This window comes from Gossypium hirsutum, chromosome A13 (assembly GCF_007990345.1).
Source record: "Gossypium hirsutum isolate 1008001.06 chromosome A13, Gossypium_hirsutum_v2.1, whole genome shotgun sequence".
In the NCBI taxonomy this organism is placed as follows: domain Eukaryota; kingdom Viridiplantae; phylum Streptophyta; class Magnoliopsida; order Malvales; family Malvaceae; genus Gossypium; species Gossypium hirsutum.
Window position 1 is genome coordinate 81,232,374 of NC_053436.1, and position 22,442 is coordinate 81,254,815.

At 34.8% G+C, this 22,442-nt stretch overlaps 1 protein-coding gene across 3 annotated transcripts; it reads left to right on the forward strand.

Moving 5' to 3' along the window:
• The first annotated feature begins 375 nt into the window (after positions 1-375).
• Positions 376-10,213, forward strand: LOC107895048 (type II inositol polyphosphate 5-phosphatase 15). Of its 3 annotated transcripts, XM_016820244.2 has the most exons (11): positions 377-1,233; positions 1,744-1,996; positions 2,767-3,577; positions 4,534-4,706; positions 6,035-6,119; positions 6,834-6,999; positions 7,102-7,142; positions 7,248-7,515; positions 7,793-7,916; positions 8,630-8,990; positions 9,534-10,213. In XM_016820244.2, the coding sequence occupies exons 1-11, from the start codon at positions 576-578 to the stop codon at positions 9,888-9,890; spliced, it is 3,297 nt and encodes a 1,098-aa protein (XP_016675733.1). In that variant the 5' UTR covers positions 377-575; the 3' UTR covers positions 9,891-10,213. The 3 variants fall into 3 exon arrangements, with proteins under 3 accessions (XP_016675732.1, XP_016675733.1, XP_040941991.1); XM_016820243.2 differs by having other exon boundaries at positions 376-1,233; positions 6,834-7,142; XM_041086057.1 differs by lacking the exon at positions 377-1,233 and adding an exon at positions 1,322-1,672 and having other exon boundaries at positions 6,834-7,142.
• The last annotated feature ends 12,229 nt before the right edge of the window (positions 10,214-22,442 follow it).

Genomic DNA, 22,442 nt, shown 5'->3' on the forward strand with positions numbered 1-22,442 from the left:
AATTTATTTATAATTTATTAACTAATGATGTAGTTTACCCTTACCAAAAAAATGGTTACATTTCATTGTTTTTATATAAACATAAGAAACCTATTTTGGTGAAATGGTTTTCTGGTCAACCTCGCCTGACAACACATCTTCAACAATATTTAGTCGGTGGCATGTTTTTCATTCTTTTAACAATTTAATTATTTTCATTTATATTTTAAGAATTGGTTTTTTTTTTTTGGAATTAATTGGACGACATGTTTTGTGTAAGGTCTAATTTGAAGTTCATTCCCTGTTTTATGAAAACTAAGAATGAGCCTCTCTATTTTAATTTATTAAAATTCAATCCTCATATGTATAAAAAGTACAAAAAGAATCCAACTGAGGGAGGGAGGGAGGGATGAAATTGAGAATAGAGGTGTTGTAAACTTTTAATTTATCGGAAGGAAAAACTTTAATTGTAGTTACGTTACTGCGGGGTATGCGGCTGAAAGCGTGAATAACTAGCTAAATGTCGCTCCAGAGTCAAATTTCCTCCTCACTTATTCATTCTCTAACCAATAACACACTAGGTTCTACATCCCGACATGGACGCCAACGACGACGTTCCCGATCTTAGTCCCAGAATCTTCGACCGTTACGCGTCCTCTTCCGACGATGATTCGCATCCCTCTTACCCTTCCCTCCACTCCACCAACCGACGCCTCGACTACATGATCCAATTCCTTGACCGCAATCTTCTACCGCAAAACACCTCTCGTCCCAAACCCTCCCTACCTGAGTTTGTGGCTAAAGGCGGTGGCCAAGGCATTTTCACCCTGCCTGATCGCAAACCCCTCCACCCTAATCGCCCTCCCTACCTCCAGCTTCGACCACATCCCCTCAGGGAGACCCAATTCGGCCGCTTCTTGAAAACGATTGCCTCTACCGACGGGCAGCTTTGGGCCGGCAGCGAGAGCGGCGCTGTCAGGGTTTGGGAATTGAAAGATTTATACGAGGAAGGGGAGGAGGAGGAGGCTGCGCCGTTTAGGGAGTCGTCGGCGATATTATCGAATGGGAACGGGAATGGGAATGCGGCGGTGATGTGTATGGTGGGGGATGAGGGGAATGGAGTTGTCTGGAGTGGGCATAAGGATGGAAAGATCAGAGGCTGGAAGATGGATTGTGAGAGTGGTGGGTTTAAGGAAGGGTGGTGTTGGCAGGCTCATCGCGGCCCCGTGCTTTCCGTTGTTTTCACTTGTTATGGTCTGTTTTCCCTTTTGCTTTTCTCTACTTATGCTTTTGGTTTTCTCCCTATTAATGTGGATCCACTGCCAGAACATTTACAAGAAATTAATAGATTACTTGTAATAGTAATAATGAGAACTCTCAATCTAACCTCTATTGAATGTGTTACGTGCAATTTTGATGGACGGTTGATTAATAATAGATTAGCATATTTTTAGATTTTGAAAGTTTTAATTATCACCACCTTGCCTCTGAAAAGCCAAGGAGCAAACACATAGCCTGGCATGGATCTAGAAATTTTTAGTTAAAAAACTCCATCCTCCATAAACTGTTTATTCTTAAAACTGAAATTCGTCTCTAATAAATACATGTCAAGAAGAGCAAAATGTATCTTCAAGAACTATTTATGCATCCCTACTCAAAGTTTCCTGTTACAATTGCTTGCTCGCGTCCAGTGGTAAGAATGATGATCTCTTTTGACATAATCTTATTTGCTTTAATTTTTGTTTTTGTTTTACTTTGATTCAGGGGATTTGTGGTCTGGTTCAGAAGGGGGTAATATCAGGATTTGGCCATGGGAATCTATTAACAATGCGCTCTCTCTGTCAATGGAAGAACGGCATATGGCTTCTTCGTTAATGGGGAAATCATTTATTGACCTTAGGAGTCAAGTCGCTGTAAATGGCTTCAGTTCTATATTAAATTCAGATATCAAGTGCCTTCTGTCTGATAATATTCGAGCTAAAGTATGGAGTTCTGGTTATCTTTCTTTTGCATTGTGGTATGTCTAGACCGTGGAAACTGCACCCTTAAAATTAACAAAGTTCTGTTGGCATATTGTTACATGTTCAGTTCCTCTTTGATAAATAATAAGCTATAAAGACCTTCCACATCTACCCCCTTATTGATAGTCTAGATCAGCTATGATGATCTTGTACCTCTTGCTAATACACTGTTCTTCTACGCACTGTAACCTGTCAGTTTCTAAATATTTCTACAAGACATCATCATTCCTTTATCACAGTTCTTGGACAGAGGCCCTTGCCATTTAAGATTTGTAATAAAATAAAAAGTCAACTATTACAAATAGGATCTCACTTTGAAATCTAATTTATTTGCTCTGTGCATGAAAGGAGATAATTGTATAATTTTTTTTGTGAAAAATGTGACACTGAAAGCTTTTTACATGTAAAATTGTTAAAACTTGTCATTTTCTGTCCAAATATGGGATTTTTGAAATTATAAGTAATAGATCAATCTGATTTTACCCCAGATGTTGGCTCTATTTCTGTTCCTGTTTATAGGTTAGAAGGATATAGAGATTCTTAATGCATTTTTGTTTATTTTTGAGATATTTGAGGTTGCAAAATCAAGAATGTGGATCTTAATTAACTTCTTGCACAATTAGAATTTCTAGTTACTTTACTTGTATTAATTTAGCTCCAATTTGAATTTAGATCATCTTATCTTACACCGCTCTTGTAAAAGATTTCTTTTTTTGTCTCCTTTCTGTTACTTTTGTTAGGTTTTCTCAGAATTTCAAAATTTCAGGGATGCTCGGACGAGGGAGTTACTCAAAGTTTTCAACATTGACGGTCAAATTGAAAATAGAGCAGATTTGTCATTGGTTCCTGACTTTGCCATGGAAGATGAGATAAAGATGAAGATTGTTGCAAGTTCAAAGAAGGAGAAAACACAAAGTTCCTTTGGTTTCTTTCAGCAGTCACGTAATGCCATAATGGGAGCAGCTGATGCTGTTCGTCGAGTTGCAGCAAAAGGGGGCTTTCTTGATGATAGTCGGAGGATTGAAGCACTCACAATAACTATTGACGGGATGATTTGGGTTGGCTGTGCGAATGGTATGCTTATTCAGTGGGATGGAAATGGAAATCGTATTCAAGATATTCAGCCTCATCCTTCTGCGGTTCTATGCTTATGCAGCTTCAGATCAAAAATATGGGCTGGTTATGCAAGTGGCACTGTCCATGCTCTAGACCTTGATGGTAATAAGCTTGGAGAATGGGTTGCTCACAGCAGTCCTGTACTGAAGATGGCCATTGGCGCTGGTTATATCTACACCCTGGCAAAGCATGGTGGTATACGTGGATGGAGTATCACATCCCCTGGACCTCTTGATGGCATATTGTATTCTGAATTGACTGCAAAAGGATTTCTATATACAAGGATGGAAAATTTAACTATATTAAGTGGTACATGGAATGTTGCCCAAGGGCGAGCATCTAAGGGCTCGCTTGAATCTTGGCTACATTCTGCTGTTTCAGATGTTGGAATTATTGTTATTGGATTGCAAGAAGTTGAAATGGGTGCAGGTTTTCTTGCAATGTCTGCAGTGAGAGAATCTGTAAGATATCTTCTTCATTATGGTTTACAATGCATTAATGTTGGTAAGCTTAGCATTATGATTCTAGAGTAATATTTCTGAAACAAAGAACAGGTCTCAGTTGCTGAATTGATTTCAGTGCAAAGTGGTAATCTGTTGCATGTGATCTCTTTCAGTCAGCGAAACATGTTAAATACATGCTGTTTCGTAATAATCATGCATGGGTTAAGAATGTCTGGGTTTCGGTTGGACATAATGTTTCACTGAACAAGTGCACAATATAGCTTGTGTATGGTGGAGTGCATATCTGTTTTATGTTACTAGTATTAAAGAGGAAAGATATATGTTAGGTTTATGAGCAATTAACACTCATTGCACAGACTTGTGCGAATGAAAGGAAGGGGGGTGGGGTGGGAGGGCATTTTGGGACAAGTTTCATGTTTCACCATTGTCTTCTGCTTAAATAAGTAAAGTATCTAATCAGTTTAAGTAAAAATGTAGAGATTCCAAAGAAGATGATTAAGAATTATGGGAGAAACAAAGAAATAGATATCTAAGCAACTTGTGCTTTTTTCTTTTCTCAGAATGCTCTTTATTTTTAGTTACTTTGCCATTTGAAGAGATGGCCGACAGTTAAGTGATCATTTTTATGCTGAAATCAATGGCTATCTTTAAAATTGGGGTAGAAAATAACGCAGTTGATAACTTTAGTTCGTATAAGGACAGTTGGAATGAAGATTTTCCCTTCCTATAAAGCATGCTATAGTTTTCTCTATCAAACTAGCTGTATGTATAAGACCTAGAAGGAGAACTGCACTGAAAATAATGATTTATGGAAGAGATGCCTATCATTTTAACCATAAGCATTATTGAAGCTACATGCTGAATATGAAGACCAAATCCTTGTGCATACAAAGTCTGCATTTTTTTTAACACTCTATTTATGACAACTTATTTACCTATCCCATTTACCATAGGTGGGGCGTGACGGGAGTGCTGTTGGACAGTGGTGGTTGGATATGATAGATGAAACATTGCATGATATGATGGAAAGAAAATCACAGGATGTGATGGGAAAGCAATCGCATCAGTGGAGAAAATTTGAGCGTGTTGGATCTAGGCAGTTGGCAGGCATGCTTATTGCTGTTTGGTGAGTGTCCATCATGTTTTTATGTTATTCTTTTGCTCTTCTCCTGTTGAAGTTTCTTTTTTGGAACTATAGTTATGTTAGATATACAGGAATATGTTATGCGCCTTGGCGTAAGATCTAGTCACAGGTCTAGACGAGAAAGTATCCTTGCTTCGACCTATGGTTACTCAAAGGCAGATTCGTCTTTGACTGAACCCCCTTCCCAAACTAACGTTTGTGATAAAAAAATTATTTCATATTGGCAGCCTTTTTATAGGCTGTTAATTACAAAGGAAAATCCTAATCTAATTCCTATTTTAAAGTACTAATAGAATTCCTAATTTAAAGTTTATAAGGAAATAGAAAACCTAGTAAAACTAAAACTCCTAAAGAAATTAAATAAATGTAAAACTCTAATTCCTATTCCTCCGGTGATATTGTTTTCCAATGAAAACATCTATATCAGAATACTTGTTCTTATCATTTGTTTCTTGCAAGGCTGAAAGGCATTTCAGGATTGCTGAATATTTTTTTATTCTAATTTCTTAACTTTTATTTCGTGTGAAAATAAGGAACTCTACAGGAAATAGGTTTTGCTGTAAAACTGAAGTATCTGTGTTCCAACCCATAAATTAAAACTCTAATACGAGGATATCTCACTTTTATTTTCTCATTTTCTGTAAGAAAGGTTGTTTTTTATTCTTTTCCTCAAAAAGTTTCTAAAAGGGTTGTTTTTGAGACTCTTCCTCTACAAAATTCTAAGAAAATATAGTTTTGAGTCAGATCCATTCTTTTCTAAAATTTAAAATTTGAATTAATTATTGCCGATTTGATTGCAACGAATATCCTTCATTCTAAATTGAGGTAATCCTATTTATGTGAATGATCTTTCACCATTGCTATGTGTTATTTGATTCTTTCTCAAATCAGTGAGGAAAGAGAGTGATAACGAGATTGTGCAGTTTTAATGACGAATTAGACTTCAATGCTCCATGCATGCATTGTTTATCAAAGGAACTATTTCGAAGTATGTGCTGACTAGGCTTCTAAGGGGGCACATAGATTCTAAGCTATTACATGCCACGTAGATGTATCTTTGAATAAAACACAAGAGGAAATAAATTACTTCCCAACAAATTTACAGTATTTAAAAATAAATAGAAACGGAGTTCGAACTTGCTGATTGAATGATTTGAATTCCGTAAGAATCATTCGGTCTTTATCTGCTAGAACTAGTCTTGTTATTGATCTGTTTCTTTATTCCTTACCATTTACTCAAGTTCGCTTTCATGTTTTATTTGTGCTTGTTTCCTGAATTTTTATATCTAATGGTTGAATTTTTGTTTTAGGGTCAAGGATAATCTTAAACCAGATGTTGGGGATATTGATGCTGCTGCAGTCCCATGCGGCTTTGGGCGTGCGATTGGTAACAAGGTATTATTCTTCCTTAAATTGGCATGACATGTAAATTCGTTCTGTGTAACAGAGATTTTAATAAATATCAGTATAGTTGGTATATAAGCATAATCATTTTCTTCATGAGCAAATATACATATTTATATTGGACTTGTTTTTCATACATATCATCATAAAAGTTTTAGTGCAAATTCTAGCTGCAAGGTATTTTTCATCCCTAAAGAGGCATGTGATAAGTGAATGATTTTCTATATAATGTAGATATTAATAAATCAGCCTAATATAATTTATAATGCTCAAGAATGTTTTCTGATGTTAGAAATGTATACAATGCATTTCGGCATAAAAGTTTTAGTGAATGAAATACTAGACTCAATGTTAAACTGAAATTTAGAGTGCTATGGAAATGGATATATGGTTTCTTCTTAGTATTCTAGTGATTCTTGGGTTAAAGTGTGGAGAATAGACTATAATTGCGTATGAGAACTTTGTCACTGTTTCTTGGTGCTACCTTATTTAGTTCCTAAACTCATAAGTATGATGGATTAGAGTCATTGAAAATGTTATACTTTCTCTCTAGATATTTGGTTTGCACATGGGGTTCTGATTGACTATGAAAGTTATAAGAAATATATTGCTTTTGGCTTGTGAACTAGTTGGCTTAGAAAAAATAAATTTTAACAATTGATAGGTTTTCGTTTAACAATATTATACATTTGCTTGTGCACCCAGGGAGCTGTTGGTTTAAGACTGAGAGTGTATGATAGAATCTTTTGCTTTGTTAATTGTCACTTTGCTGCTCATTTGGAAGCTGTCGGTCGTCGCAATGCTGATTTTGACCATGTATATTGTACAATGACGTTTAGTCGACAATCTAATCTCTTCAATGCTGGCGCTGGTATGGTGTTGTACCTGTTATTGTGTTGCACGCTTGCCTGCTCAATATATTTATTTTGGCTTGTTTATAGATCTAGCTTGCCATTGGTCCTTTCTATTGCAGCTGGTGCGTCATCGGCCGTTCAAATGGTTCGTGGAGCTAATGTATGTATACACCTTGGTTGCTATAATAGCCACCATTTTTGTTTCATTTTCCTTCTAAAATATTCATCCCTTCTGGTTAGTGTGTAAGGGTTGATGCTTTTACAGGCTACGGGTGCCAACTCTGTTGAAGGAATGCCTGAATTATCTGAAGCAGACATGGTTGTATTTCTTGGCGATTTTAATTATCGGCTTGATGATGTGTCATATGATGAAGCAAGAGATTTTATATCTCAAAGAAGCTTTGATTGGCTCAGAGAAAGGGATCAACTCCGAGCAGAGATGGAAGCTGGAAATGTTTTCCAGGGAATGCGGGAAGCAGTTATTACTTTTGCTCCCACATACAAATTTGATAAACATGTAGCTGGTTTATCAGGTATCTTGTATGTTAGTTATGAATTCCTCATCTTTTTTCTAAACTCTGTATCAGCTAAGTCACATGTTTGTTTTAACAATCCACCTTCTGCTGTGCATTTTATGATTCATAAAGTGGTTCAGCAATTGCTCTTGTTAAAGTTTGAAGTAGTCTATTAAGATGTTTTTCACTAGGGGTTCACGAAAAAGGTTTCTTGGTATGACTGGTATTATAATTTTTATTGTAATTTCACATATTTAATTGGCTAAAAGTACCTTTACAATGCTTAACTTTAAAGGCTACGATTCTGGTGAAAAGAAGCGCATTCCCGCCTGGTGTGACAGAATCTTATATCGTGATAGCCGGCGAACATTGGGATCTGAATGCAGTTTAGAGTGTCCTGTTATCTCTTCAGTATCACGGTAAGTTCTGATTGGTTTCTGTTTTGGCAATATTTAGGGATGGTTTAATTTCTTTCAAATAATTGCATGCTATGATTCTCTTTCATAATCTGTTGTGATCCTTTCTGTTGAAGGCAATGCTTTAACAGCCTTATGTGCTTATCAACTTTTTCAAAAAGGTTTTCACACATTGATTATTTTCTGATCCAGATATGTAATACCAGGAGTAAATTGCACCATTTAGCAAATTTCTTTTGTCTTCCATCTGAGATCTAAAATGACTTGATCATTTATTCACAGCTTTTTTAATTTGTTCCAAATCTATCTATCTATCCCATCAACCTGGTATCAGAATATGGACAGAAATTTCTACATGTTATGCCGACTAAGGTGGCTCATGGCAAATTCCATCCGTTTGCTGACATGTTAATGGACAGATGGATTTTGATAAATTCAAAGAGTCACATATTATGGCAGACTAATCAACTTGTGATTTGTTTTCCTGTAAATGAACATTGTGAAAAGGTCATGGCAGACTGGTTGTTCTCTTTCCTTGTCTCCTTTTTTCTCTTTTTTTTTGTTGTATGTGGAAAAATGGGTATGCTTGTTAATATTACCATTTCAATACACAGATTTTGTAATTTCAGGCCAGACTGCATTTTTTTCCCCCTTATCATCTATTTTTTTGTTATCAATAATTATCTTGAATAAATCCTGATATATCTCTTGAATAGGTACGAGTCTTGCATGGATGTGACAGACAGTGATCACAAACCTGTCATTTGCTTATTTACTGTTGAAATTGCTCATATTGATGAGTCAGTAAGGAGACAAGAATTTGGAGATATAGTGAGATCAAATGAGGAAGTTAGATGCAAGCTTCAAGAATTATGCAAAATTCCAGAAACAATTGTCAGCACCAACAATATTATCCTCCAAAACCAGGACACATCAATTTTGCGCATCACAAATAAATGCACAGAAAGCATTGCTTTGTTTGAAATAGTTTGTCAAGGTGAATCTACAATCAAGGATGATGGACAGGCATCATATCATCATCCAAGAGGTTCCTTTGGCTTTCCACGATGGCTTCAGGTAGGTTTTCTTTTTGATTGAAGAGAAATTATTTTACCCTTAATGGGGTAAGAATTGGTGCTGGTTCATATTGCTAGGGATTTGAAATCCTTTGTATTGAAAGAAAAAAATCAGTTGAGGGAATTGTCTTTGGAATCTTTCTACTAGGTTTTACTTTACTAGCAGTGAGCTTTAGGTGCAATTTTGATTATCTTTGGATCAAAGTTGAACTGCTGCAGACTTATGGAGCAAATTAAAAGTTGTTTATGGCCTTGGCAGGCTGCTCCTTGTTTTTCCTGTTTAAAGAAGGCCTTTTCTTTTAAGTTACTAAATATTTCATGCTTAGGGATCAATTTTGTTTGCAAACTCAAATTCATGTCCATCTTGTAATGTTGAATATGGTCAGACATGGTTACAAGCTTCAATAGGGCTTTATTTTTTTTATTGTTTTTTATTTTTTTGCAAAAATATGAAGTAAAAGAAGTTCATATTCATGATCTGGAGTGTTCTGCTTGTTAGTCTTTGGGATAAAAGTTATTAACATATATGTGATGTTTGGCCCAGGTTACTCCAGCAGCTGGCATAATTAAACCAGATCATGTAGCAGAGGTATCAGTTCATATTGAGGCATTCCACACCCAGGAAGAGTTTGTCGATGGTGTTCCACGAAATTGGTGGTGTGAAGACGACCGAGATAAGGAAGCTCTATTGGTGGTTAAAGTTCATGGCAGGTATACGATGGAGACAAGGAATCATCGGATCCGTGTTCGTCATTGCTGTTCAACCAAAATGAGAAAGACAGATCCTAAGCCTAGAGATTCTGTACAAACTCAAGGAAATCTCCTTCACCGTGCTGATTATCAAAAGCTTAGTGTTTCCTTTGATGTGGTTGATCATCTCCGGAATTTGCATAGTCCATAAATTAACAGTGGTAAGATGTCCACAAATCACATGCTGTTGCTGTGTGTTGTGGTTGATAATGCAGCTAATGGAAAATGTTCAGTCTTTTTTTTTTCTTGTTTTTCTGAATGATTTTCATATTTAGCGTGAATAGAAATTTTATTGAGTCAAGCTGGTGCCGATTTTTTATGTCACCAGTACTTTGTTTTTGTAAGAATATCATTTATATATTGTACAGTATGAAAGAATGCAGTGAGCATGAGAGAAGTGTGAAGCATTTCGCTTTTTTTTTTTTGTTATAACACTAATTTCCTTTTAATTTATGGATATTAATATTTATATGATGAATTTCTTCAAGGGGAAAAAAATGCTTTGATCAAGATTCTTGATTTCAATTGATAACTCACAATTATGGATGTGTTGAATAAAAGGTTTGATAATTGGAAATTTCAATTGATCTTAGTGCCACATTAGGTAGCTTGGTTGAGTCTAGGGCAGAGGCATGGTGGATCTTTGTTGGACCCTCGCTGTCCTGAAGTAGGGGTATTTCATCATAGCTATCTGGGTTGTGATGGAGGTCGCCTGGCTGGGTTTCTTCATTTTGGGGCTTGCTTCTTTTCGTTGCATCTTGGGTTGGCGGTGGCTGGCTTCCTTCAGAGCGTACAAGGATGGAGTTTTGACACCCATCTATACTACTGTCACGGTAATTGGGGAGTAGATATCTCTGGTAATTTTGTACCTGCGATGCCTCGTACTTGACTTGGATTGATGAGTGGAAAGCTGCATTGCTTTAAACGTCCATCTAAAGGCTGTTACGCTCCAAAGGGGTATGCTCCCTTTGTTTTGTTTTGTTTTTTGTTTGTTTGTTTTTTTTACTGTGTACAGAGCCTGGAAACCTTGGTTACTTGTTGGGCTCCCTTTTGTCTGGACCTAAGCTCTCTCGTAATCGGATCTTTATCCAATAAATTGCTCCCTTTTTTCTATAAACGTATACATAAGTAGACCTATTCATGAGTTGAGCCATCCGGCTTAGTCTGGCCTGAAAGTTCGCTTAAAAAGAGCGTGGATTTGAGTAAAAATATAAATTTGAAAAATAGATTTGGGTAAAAAATAATACCTGTTTAAAAAATAGGTCGGTTATTGGGTAAGACTTTTTCAGCCTAGGTTGGCCCGAATATGCAGTTTTTTTGTTGCTGTTTTTTTACTCTCTTTTTTTGTTACTATTTTCTTGTTTTTTTACTATTTTGTTATCTTTTCAATATTACGTTGCTACTATTTTATTGTTATTGTATCTCTTGTTTTATTGTTAATTTTGTTATTGTTCTATCTTTTAGTATTGTTGATGTATTATATTTTTTAAATAAAATTTATATTAAAAAATAATATAAAAATGGGTCGAGCTCAGGTTTCACATTTTTATCCGAGTCAATCTTGGGCAAAATTTTAGGTCCATTTTGAGTGTTGGGCCTAACAAATGGGCCTAAAATTTTGGTTTGGCTTGACTCGGCTCGGCCCATAAGCACCTCTATACATAAGTACTTGAATTTGACAACTTGTATTTATTTAGCACATTTTTCTTAGACTTGACTAGTGCCTAAATTTGAAAATCATAAGTTAACTTACACTATGTGGTATTGACGACCAACAACAATGTGACACGTGCAGCTTACATTTTGCTATGGCAAAAAAATAAAAATTATTAAAAAATTACCACATATTAAAATGTAAGATTACCATGTGTTATCATGCTATTGGTTATTAGCACCATTTCATTATACTTTAACAAAGTTAAGTACCTAAAAAAATACTAAATTAACTTACTATTTCTAAATTTAAGTACTAATTAAATTTAAAATTTAGGTGCTAAATAGGTAGTTGAAGTAACTATATATATTAACCTCTTATGAACAATAAATTACAGTTTGAAAATAAAAATAAGTAATATTAAGCTGACAAATCTTGAGTTTAGGTTTTTATGAATTGAAATTTGAGTTGGGCTTTTAGTCGGTAATTTCAAGTCTAAATTGTTTAATTTTAAAGTAAAATTATTTTAAATCTATTGTAAATTTGAAATCCAATCGTGAAGCTGGGGGATTCTTTTTCAATTAATTCAGGCTTAAATTATAAAATAGTATTTAACTCATATCCTTTTTCTCAAGTTGGTATTTTAATTTTCTTTTTTGTCAATTATCTAATTAATTTAGGTTTAAATCATAAAATGGTGCTTAATTTATATCATTTTTCTTAAGTTTGAATTTTTTTTTTGTCATAAGTGGTACCTAAACTATACTTTATTGTGTAAATTGGTTCCACTGTTAAAAGAATCTCTTAACTAATCCTTTTGTGATATATGACACTTTTTAGTTAATTTTTTTAAATTAAATATTATTTCCTTATAAATATATTTATTTCTTTTGTTCTTCACCCTAAAATTGTGGTGATGAAAAATTCAAAAACATGTTGAAGATCTCATCCACACTAGTTTTCAGCGACAAAATTCATATTCTGGCGAGTTTCTTTTTTGTTTTTAAACTTCAATTCCAATTCCTTTTTCACCTCAATTCAAAACTCATGTATTATTTTCTTAAAAATAATTTTCTCTTTTCCTTTTTTATATTTTGTATAAATTAGTTAATTGTTGGATAAGCCTCTCTAATGGAAATAACCCATATAATGCATGAAATCCAAATATTAAGAAGAAGCTAAGTAGCAAAAGAAAAACAAATATAAGAGGATTGTAAAAAAGAGTTATTTAACAATTAAAAAAAAGTTACTAAAAGAGAAGAAAGAATAGTGAGAAGAGTTGATGTAAAAAAAGATTAGTTTTAATTTAATTTAAATTTTTTTATTATAACAAAAGAAAAACAAACATAAGAGGATTGTAAAGAAAAATTATTTAACAATTAAAAAAATACATTAAAAGAGAAGAAAGAAGCTAGAAGAGAGGATGTAAAAAAAGATTAGTTTTAGTTTAATTTAATTTTTTTATAATTTAATTATGTTCTTTTAATTTAAAACTATTAAGTGTCACAAAATGAACAACCGAGGTAATTTAGGTAATAAAAGCATAGTTTAGGTACTATTTATGATAAAAAAAATTTAGATACCATCTTGAGAAAAATGATATAGTTTAGGTATTATTTTATTAATGTAATTGACATCAATTGAATTAACCTTAGTTTTTTTAACATTAATCTCATTATAGGTTATTATCTTGTTTGCTCTTTTTGATACAATGCCTATAACTACCCATAGCCCTTCTCCAACCTTTAAATAAGAAGATAATGTACTTTAGCGCACTCGAATCTATGTCCTATTGCATTGGCAACAATGCCTATGTCAATCGAATTAACCTTAGTCAAACAAACCATTTAAAATATTTTATATATTAAATACAATAAGCATTTAATAGAATATCTATTTTATTAAATTATACAAACTTTCATATAAGTTCATGTGTCACGAGCCAAGGTTCAAAGCTAGTTACCATAGCACAAAATGCGTCCCATGAAGGTTTATTGGTTAGATGATGCTCATTTGACCCATGAGAATTGGTCTGATTCAAAGAAATTGCGGAGAAACCTGTCTATTTGAAGCCTAGGTGGCCCAATGAAGCAAATATAGAAAATTAGGCTACATTGGTAAAGAAGGAAATTAATCTTAGAAGATTGAAAGGAATAAAATCTAATAAGATTAGATTTATTTTGATTGTGTAAATCTTGTAAATCTCTTAATTGAAAGGATAAACTTCATCTCGTTTATCGATGTAAATTTAGCTAGACCATTGGATTTAGGGGAGCTCAACTATAAATAGAGAGCCTTCCCCTCAGTTGTAAATCATCTATTTTATGGACCTATTGTATTCCGTTCTTTTGTCTTGAGTTGCTTCATCTATAATTTGGTGCATTGGAGGAATTTTGCAAGAATCCTCACTTTACGAAAGTTAGGTTGACTTAGGCGTATTTGAAGAGAAGGTATCACCTAAGGCCGTACAGATTGCAAAACTGAAAGTCTAGCCCTATGAAAATTGGTATCTAAGCAAGGTGTTGAAGGCACCATTGAAAGATGTTGAAAGAAGTTGTCGAGCAAGTTGAGCCAATGGAGACCCTTGGGAGGGCAAAAAAAGTAAACCTATTGAGGGACATGTTGTCAACTTTAGAAGAACGAGTAGTCAAGCTCGAGGAGTTCATAGGGGACATGATGGAAATGCTCGAGTTGGTCAAAAGACTCACAGGTGAGTTTGACTCAAGGAGGGAGCAGTTTAGGGATTTTGTGTTGGAGTCTCTCTGTTCCAATATGGAAAAGGTACAAGGGGTACTGAATTCCACTAGGAATAAGTTGATAGAGAGGAACGATGCATATGAGGCCATGGTAATAGCTTTGAAGGAGGAAACAATGGCCACGATGATGGCTTTGAGCACAATAATTGAGGAGCTCAAGGAAGAGCTTGCTTTGTGTTGAGTAGTTGTGGGCAAATAAGTGTTGGGTGCAACACTCGATTGTGAGGTAGATGTCCCAAAGCTGAAAGAGTTTGTGGGGACAAGGTCCGCAAGAGATGTGGACAACTTCTTGTACAGAATGGAGCAACACTTTCATGCCAAAAGCATCACAAACGGTGTTCTTAAGGTAAACATTACATCCATGTTTCTTCCTAATTTTGCACTTTTATAGTGGCGGAGCAAGTCCACAGATAAAAGGCATAGTAAGATTGAAACTTGGAAGGAGTTCTAGAATGAGTTGAAGGGGTAGTTTTATCCAAAATATGCCTAGGAGGAAGCTTGAGAAAAGTTACAACGAATTATACAACGAGGTATAGTTGGGGGGTATGTACGAGAGTTTAGGGAATTCATGCTCCAAATTTCAGATGCGAATGAGAATGAGGAGTTTCTTGCCTTCAAGAATGGGTTGAAGCCATGGGTTAGACGGGAATTAGAATGTGGAAGATTTCAAGAGTTATCAAAAGCCATGACGGTAGTAGAGTCCGTAGTCAAGCTGGGTATAGAGAAAGACAAGCTTAGGTCTTCCAAGTCTAAGGAAAAGGGGCAATGGTAGGGGAGACCACGAGGATGATATTGGCAATGGCAACGACAATGATAGTAATGTGAAAGCATAAAATGGGAAGAGGAAACCCAACAACCTGAAGGAAAATAGGAGGAAGGTAAAATGTGTCCTTTGCAATAGTTCACATATGGTGAAAAATTGTCCGATGAGATCCGTGCTTTCTAGAAATGACAAGCTGGAAGGAAAGGCCAAGAGATTTGGTTCGAGCACAATGTGGTGCTGAAGCCAAGAAGGCTAAAGAGAGCGAGAAAAAGCTAATGGAGTTTTTCTTGTGTCGTGGTCCACATAGGTTGTGGAACTGTCCGGAAAAGTATGTCATTGAAGGGGACAGTAGGTCAAACAGAGAGCCCATGGGACTTTGTTTGGAGGGCAAAAAGGAACAAGAAGAAGCAAGTGAAATGTTTCTTGTGTTGTGGTTCGTTTGAGTTGCGGAACTGTCCAAAGCAATCCAAGTTATCCATGGTCAAGAGAAAAGCAACGAAGCTTGTTAAGTCGTCGGAGAGGCTTCCACCCAAGGAAGATGTGAGTTGTGCATCAGACTTCGAGGAAAAAGTAGCGATGCAAACATTGAGGCTAGGATCAATGAGGCTCACTTCTAGTAAAGCATCAAAGCTTGTTGAGTCATCGGGAGAGATTTTACTCAGTGTAAGAACAAAACATCACACTAACGAGGAAAGTGCATGGACTTTTCGCAAGGAATCACGATCCTTTCTATAATGTTAAGGGTTCGAAACCAAATTTTTATTGTTCCTATTTATCTTGATATAAATTGCTCGATAGTTAGTTAGATCGTCTAGTTAGAAAATTTATCGAAATTGCCTTCGAGAAAAACTAGGAGAACTAACAAACCCGAACCATTGACAGCTACAAACCTCGCCAATTTTCCAAATCCAAACATTGAAAAATTATTTTAGAACTTCAAGGAAAGACGTTTATCTAAGAATGGGGCTTTAAATCTTCGGTGATTCTATATGAGGACATATGGCCACTGGTCCAATATCATAAGCAGGAATGTTTTGGCGTAACCCCTAAAGACTCTACTGTGGTCCTAGTGGTACAAGAATTTTATGCATCTTTTAGAGACCAAGAGTCTAGAAGATCATAAAGTGCATCGTGGGAAACAGTACTAGTATGATGGAAAAAGGTACGAGTCAACCCTCAGGCTATTTGTGAATTTTATAACGCTCTATATTATGAAAATGACTTTGGGGAAGAAAGTGACTTATAATATTTTAGAGACATTAATATGGATAACATTATAAATTATATAATGTAGGGTAAGGATGAATGTAAATGTCACCTCGGTACTGATACTCCCACATCTTTTAATCAAGCAATTATGTTCCCTATTGCAAATATGTGGTTACAATTTGTATGCACTCGATTTGCTCTTGCCTCAATAATTTTTGAGTAGTACTATTATATGTTGTTTTGTAAAAGAAATAGGTGTGCATCGGGACATGGATCTACCATTATATGAAACGGTGCATTAGTGGCCAGAAAATCGAGGTTTTCTTTCCCCACTTAGTGACGGCTTTGTGCAAAAAGGCTGAAGTTCCAATAAAAACCACTTAGCAATTCAAGAAACCATCCAAGAGTTTCACAGGAGATTCATTATATAAAAATATACGAAGCTTCAACGAAAGCAAACAAGGGACTGGAACAAACACTGAAATAAAAAGGTGGACGTTCCGGCTTCACTTAAACAAAAAAAACAAGACCGATGTCTCAAAAAAATTGGCGAGAGCAATATTCCACAAATGGAATGAATGATAAGATGGATGTAAGAGACAGACCGAGTTCTTCAAGAATTTGAGCAACAGAACAATATGAGAATACCAAACTATTCACCAAACATGTTTGGTCCGATACATTCCCATCATAAAGTAAAAGAGCAATAAGCGAAGAAAGGGAAGACAGTGAAGATAGGAAGGTGAAGAGGAAAGGGATGAGATGGATTCCCAAGAGGAGGAGGATGATTGACCAAATTTTTAAAATTTATTTTTGGATTGTAATTAAATTTTATTTTTATTGCTTTAGGAGTAAAAGTAACAATATATATTTTTTTGTTCTCGAATTTTCTGTGTAGGAACCTCACATAGAAGAAGCACGACATTTACGAGCTTTCAACGAATAAGGAAGCATCCACCATTAGACTACAGTAATGCCATAATTAATCGGGTAATTTCTTTCTTTATCTATTTAGGGTTGCTAATTAGGGACAATGTGTTATCTAAAGTGTGGGGGTTAACATAGGGAATTTTTATTTTTATGCTTTTTCTTCTATTTTTCTTGTCAAAGTTTGCTTGAGCTTGTAGAAATACGAGTGATTGGTTAGGTGCATATATATAGGTTGATTGTGTTTACTATAAATTTGGCATAATAGTGAATGATTTTCAATTTTCAATTTTCAATTTTTAGACTAATAAGTTCTATATCTTACACTGTAAATAAGAATTAAGTAATTAAATATACCAAATGACATAAAAAATATAGGGAAACTAGCATGCTAGTATGAATGATAAATTGTTAAATTTGTGACTAATTGATTAAATTTGTGAATATTGATATACCTTAGGATGACCTAAGGCATTGTTTGGTATAACCTAGAGAAAAAAAAACTAACCTTATTTATCAATCCTCTGTACCAATTTTGAGCTAGAAAACTCTTCTTGATGAACCTCTATAAAAAAACTAAGCCAAAACATCAATTTGTACTTACCCTTTTTCTTTGGCCCCAGAATCGCAAATTTAGACGTTTGGGCATATGTATTGAGGTTAAGTAGATATATCATGGTGAATTTTGTAAAAATCAGAGTGAAATAGGAAGAAAAAATTTGATATAGTGAGCCAACATGTGCGGAACAAATAAAAAAAATCAAAAAAGTACTTTTGCAATGAAAAACAAAAGCCTTGTGAATAAGATGCGTTGAAAAGAGTCAAAAGTGACAAAGTCATAAAAGTAAAAATAAACTCAATCATTAGTGCATAGAAAATCGTGAGCTAAGCCTTAGTTATTTTATCATATTGTGACTTCATACATGGAGAAATAAGGAAGGTGAGAAAGGAGAAATAAGGCGGTGAACGGGCAAGGGTTATTAAGGAGAATAATATGGAACTATACAATGTGCCAGACTACTTTCATGCTTGAAACTATTTTGAAGCTTCCTATTCTTGAATTCCATATCTGTCCTAAGCCTTAGAACGTTACAAGTTGAAAAGCCCTATCTAATCTAAGTAAATCTATTCATGAATTGACCTCATATTGAGTAAATATAATGATGACTATTTATATTTTGCTAGGATAATCAAAATACTTGTATAATTTATTGATGGATCCATATATTTGAGGACCTTACTATTTGTATACTTTGTAATATATTTAACTTATGTGTTTGAGATTGAAAATAGTAAGTCGTTTACATATCATGCCAGAATTATGTGTAGATATGAATATGCCTAGTTATGTGTTCCAAAACTAATCTTTTTATCATATTTGTTCAAAGTTCATTTTATTTTTCATTTTATCTTTCTTTGCTTGAGGACAAGCAATGACTTAAGTGTGGGGGAGTTTGATCTGCCGTAATTTATTGTAGCAAATTAAACTAGTTTTCATACTTAAAGAGCTTGAATACAAGCAATTCTATTATGTCTTAGTTAGTTTTTCTATTTTAATTGCAATTCAATAAAAAGTGTAATTTGAACTGTTTTATGACCTTAGGGGTCGAAAGAGACCTAATGGAGGACTACCGTACTTAATAAGTGTGTAGAACACCATTCAAAGGCATAAGAGCTTGAGGCTCGTCGCAATGTTGTAACACAAGAGTCAAATGTTACAACACAGTGGATAGAGTGCCAAAATTTCAAGACTACCTTTAGTGTCGCGACATAGCCAGTGGATGTCACAACACACCCCTAAAGCTAAAGCTGAACCTGAAGGCAAGCAAACTGCCTTCCATGTCGCGACACAGGCACTAGATGTCACGACATCGACCCTGTACGTGAAAACATTATTTAGTTTAGGGCATTTTGGTCACACAGTGAAATTAACTTAAAAGAATTAGCTGACCTAGGGTTAAAATGATGACCAACCCTAACACTATAAATAGACTCATAAGACATTTGAGAAAGATGACTTTCATCACTTAGAATTTTCTTTGTAATTTAGTGGTTAGTTTTCAGTTCTTTTTTGGCTTAGGATTTCTTAGTTTTTTCATTCATGTTTATCAAAAGATTTGATTTTTAGATCCAACATGAATTATATGGATTTTTGTACATAAATTAAATACAATTTAGGATTCTTCTTAAACCGTTACGCTTGATTCATTCTTTATGTTTATCTTATTTATCAAGTTTACTATGTTTATGGAATCCAAAAGGAACTAATCCTCTTATGTGGATTAGTGAGTGAAAGTGTGATTAATTAATTTCTATGTAGGGTTTTTCTTAAAGGATCAGCTGTTTGGGATAGGAAGAACTTAAACCGTAGGCTTGAAAACCTTAGGAAGTCATCTAGGTGGGAATTAACCCAAAATTGGTATTGCCTATCAGTAGTGTAACAGCCCGTTTTTAGGTCAAATCGAAACGGTGATTTTGAGACCACAAATTTAAAGTCAAAATATTTATTTTATTATTTTAATAAGCTTTACAGCATGATATATTAACTATGTGAAAGTTTTGTAAAGAAATTTTACTATTTAAATGCTTAATTCGATAAAAAGGACTAAACTGCGTAACGAGTAAAAGTTGAGTTCTATTATGTAAATGTGTTAAATAGCTATGGTTTATTAATATGGAAGTCTTTATAATGTTATTTTTCCAAGATTAAGGTTAGTGGACATTTATGTCCATGAATTATATGATATATTAATGTGTAATAATAAGGTTATAAGTGTAATTTAGTTAATTATGTTATTTTAAACAAAACAAAAACCATTTTCATGCTATCATCTTCTTTAATAGTCGAATGTGGGAATGGAAATAAGGGTTTTTAAGCTTTTAAGGTTTGGTAAGCTATTTGTGCTCATCTAGGTACAATTTTGACTCGATTTTTAATGATTTCTACGTTTTTGAGCTTATTGCAGCTTAATCTAGCTAGCCCGTACCTTCGTTTTTGAAACTGTTAAAGATTTTGAGATATTCCATCGTTGAATACTTGGGTATTTTGAAGTTTTTTGTTAGATTATTGATGGTTGTTAATAGATATACAAGTTTTATAAAGTGACTTTTGACAAATAATGAGAATTAGGGATTCAAATTGTGAAATATAGAAATGTTGTGGTTAAAAATGTGAATAAAATGAAAATATGGGATGCTATATAGCTATGTGAAATTCGGCTATGCATGGGTTAAAGGTAAATTGCATAAATTTGCCATTTTGTGTAAAAAGGACTAAATTGCAAAGTAGTCAAAAGTCTAGGGGTGTTACCTTTGTTGGTATCAGAGATACGGTTTAGTTGATTCTAGGACTAAAGTAGCATATGTGAGTCTAGCTATACATGTCATATATAAAACTGTGATAGTGTGATGACTCTTGACATTTCCAAATGTGTTTTTATATAGTAATGAATCCCAAACGAGCTGTTGCGGACGACGTAGAAAGTAATGCGCCAGCTCCCACTCAAGGGACAACGCCTTCTAAATTTAAACCTATGGCGAATAGTCACGGGGGTGAGGATAAAGAAGCCTTCTTTCAGATATTAAATGTGTGGTTCACACAGTACATTTGTACGAACCCAGCTGTTCCGCAACCTTCACCCCCGCCTATTCCCTAACTGATCCCTGTAGCTCCTCAAGGTACCGATCCTTTGCGATTAAATAAAATAGAATATGGAAACATGAAGCTAAAGAATTTAGAGCCACTACTAATGATGATCCTGAGGGAGCCGAGTTTTGGCTTGAGAACACTATTCGGGTATTCGACGAATTATCTTGCACACCCGAAGAATGTATGAAGTGTGTTGTATCCCTGTTGAGGGATACTATGTATTAGTGGTGGAATACATTGATATCCGTAGTTCCACCAGAAAGAGTCACTTGGGGTTTCTTTCAAGTTGAATTTAGAAAGAAGTACATCAGCCAAAGGTTCATTGATCAAAAGAGAAAAGAATTCCTTGAATTGAAGCAAGGTCGTACGATAGTTACAGAGTATGAGAGGGAGTTTGTACAATTGAGCAAATATGCTCGTGAATTTGTTTCTTCTGAAGCTATAATGTGTAAAAGATTTGAGGATGGATTGAATGAAGAAATCAGAGTATTGGTTGGAATTCTTGAGCTGAAAAAGTTTGTTGTTCTGTTTGACTGAGCCTGTAAAGTCGAAGAGCTTTGTAAAGAGAGTCTACAAAGTTTGTAACCAAAGTATCGAACCCCTTAGGCAAGTTTGTTTTAGTTGATAAAATTTGTAAGAATTGTCCTTTGATGATCCGGAGTTACTATTTTCGGGCTGACTTGATGCTTCTACCATTCGATGAGTTTGATATGATTCTGGGTATGGACTGGCTGACTATGCACGATGCAGTTGTGAATTGTAGACAGAAGACTATCGAATTGAAATATCAAAATGGTGAGATTCTTCGGATTGAGTCTAATGATTCGAGTGAATTACCTACTATGATATCGTCTATGTTAGTTCAAAAATATTTGAAAAAGGGCTATGATGCATATCTTGCATACGTTTGGATACAAAAGTGTCAGAATCAAAGATTGAATCCATACCTGTTGTTTGTGAGTTTTCGGATGTATTTCTAGAAGAATTACCGGGATTGCTTCAGGTCAGAGAAGTTGAATTTGGTATTGAATTAGTACCAGGAACAACTCTGATATCAATAGCTCTGTATAGAATGGCTCCAACGAAATTGAAAGAGTTGAAAGCTCAGTTGCAAGAATTGACAGAAAAAGGTTTTGTACAACCGAGTTATTCTCCCTAGAGTGCACCGATATTGTTCGTGAAAAAGAAAGATGGTACTATGAGAATGTGTATTGATTATACAGTTGAATAAAGTGACTGTAAAGAACAAATATCCTTTACCACGAATTGATGACTTATTTGATCAGTTGAAGGGAGCGTTAGTATTTTCAAAGATTAATCTATGATCGGGTTACTATCAATTGCGAGTTAAAGAGTCAGATGTGCCAAAAACTACTTTCAGAACAAGGTATGGACGTTATGAATTCCTTGTTATGCCTTTCGGTTTAACTAATGCTCCTGCCATTTTTATGGACTTGATGAATTGAATATTCAGACAGTATTTAGACAAATTTTTTGTTGTATTCATTGACGATATTCTGATCTATTCACGAGATGAATCTGACCATACCGAGCACTTGAGAATTGTGTTACAGACTCTACATGATAAGCAGTTATTTGCAAAGTTTAGTAAACGTAAGTTCTGGCTCAGAGAGGTTGGATTTTTGGGACATATTGCTTTAGCCGACAGTATTAGAGTTGATCCAAGAAAAATTTATGCTATTGTTGATTGGAAACCTCTGAGAAACGTATCTGAAGTCCGTAGC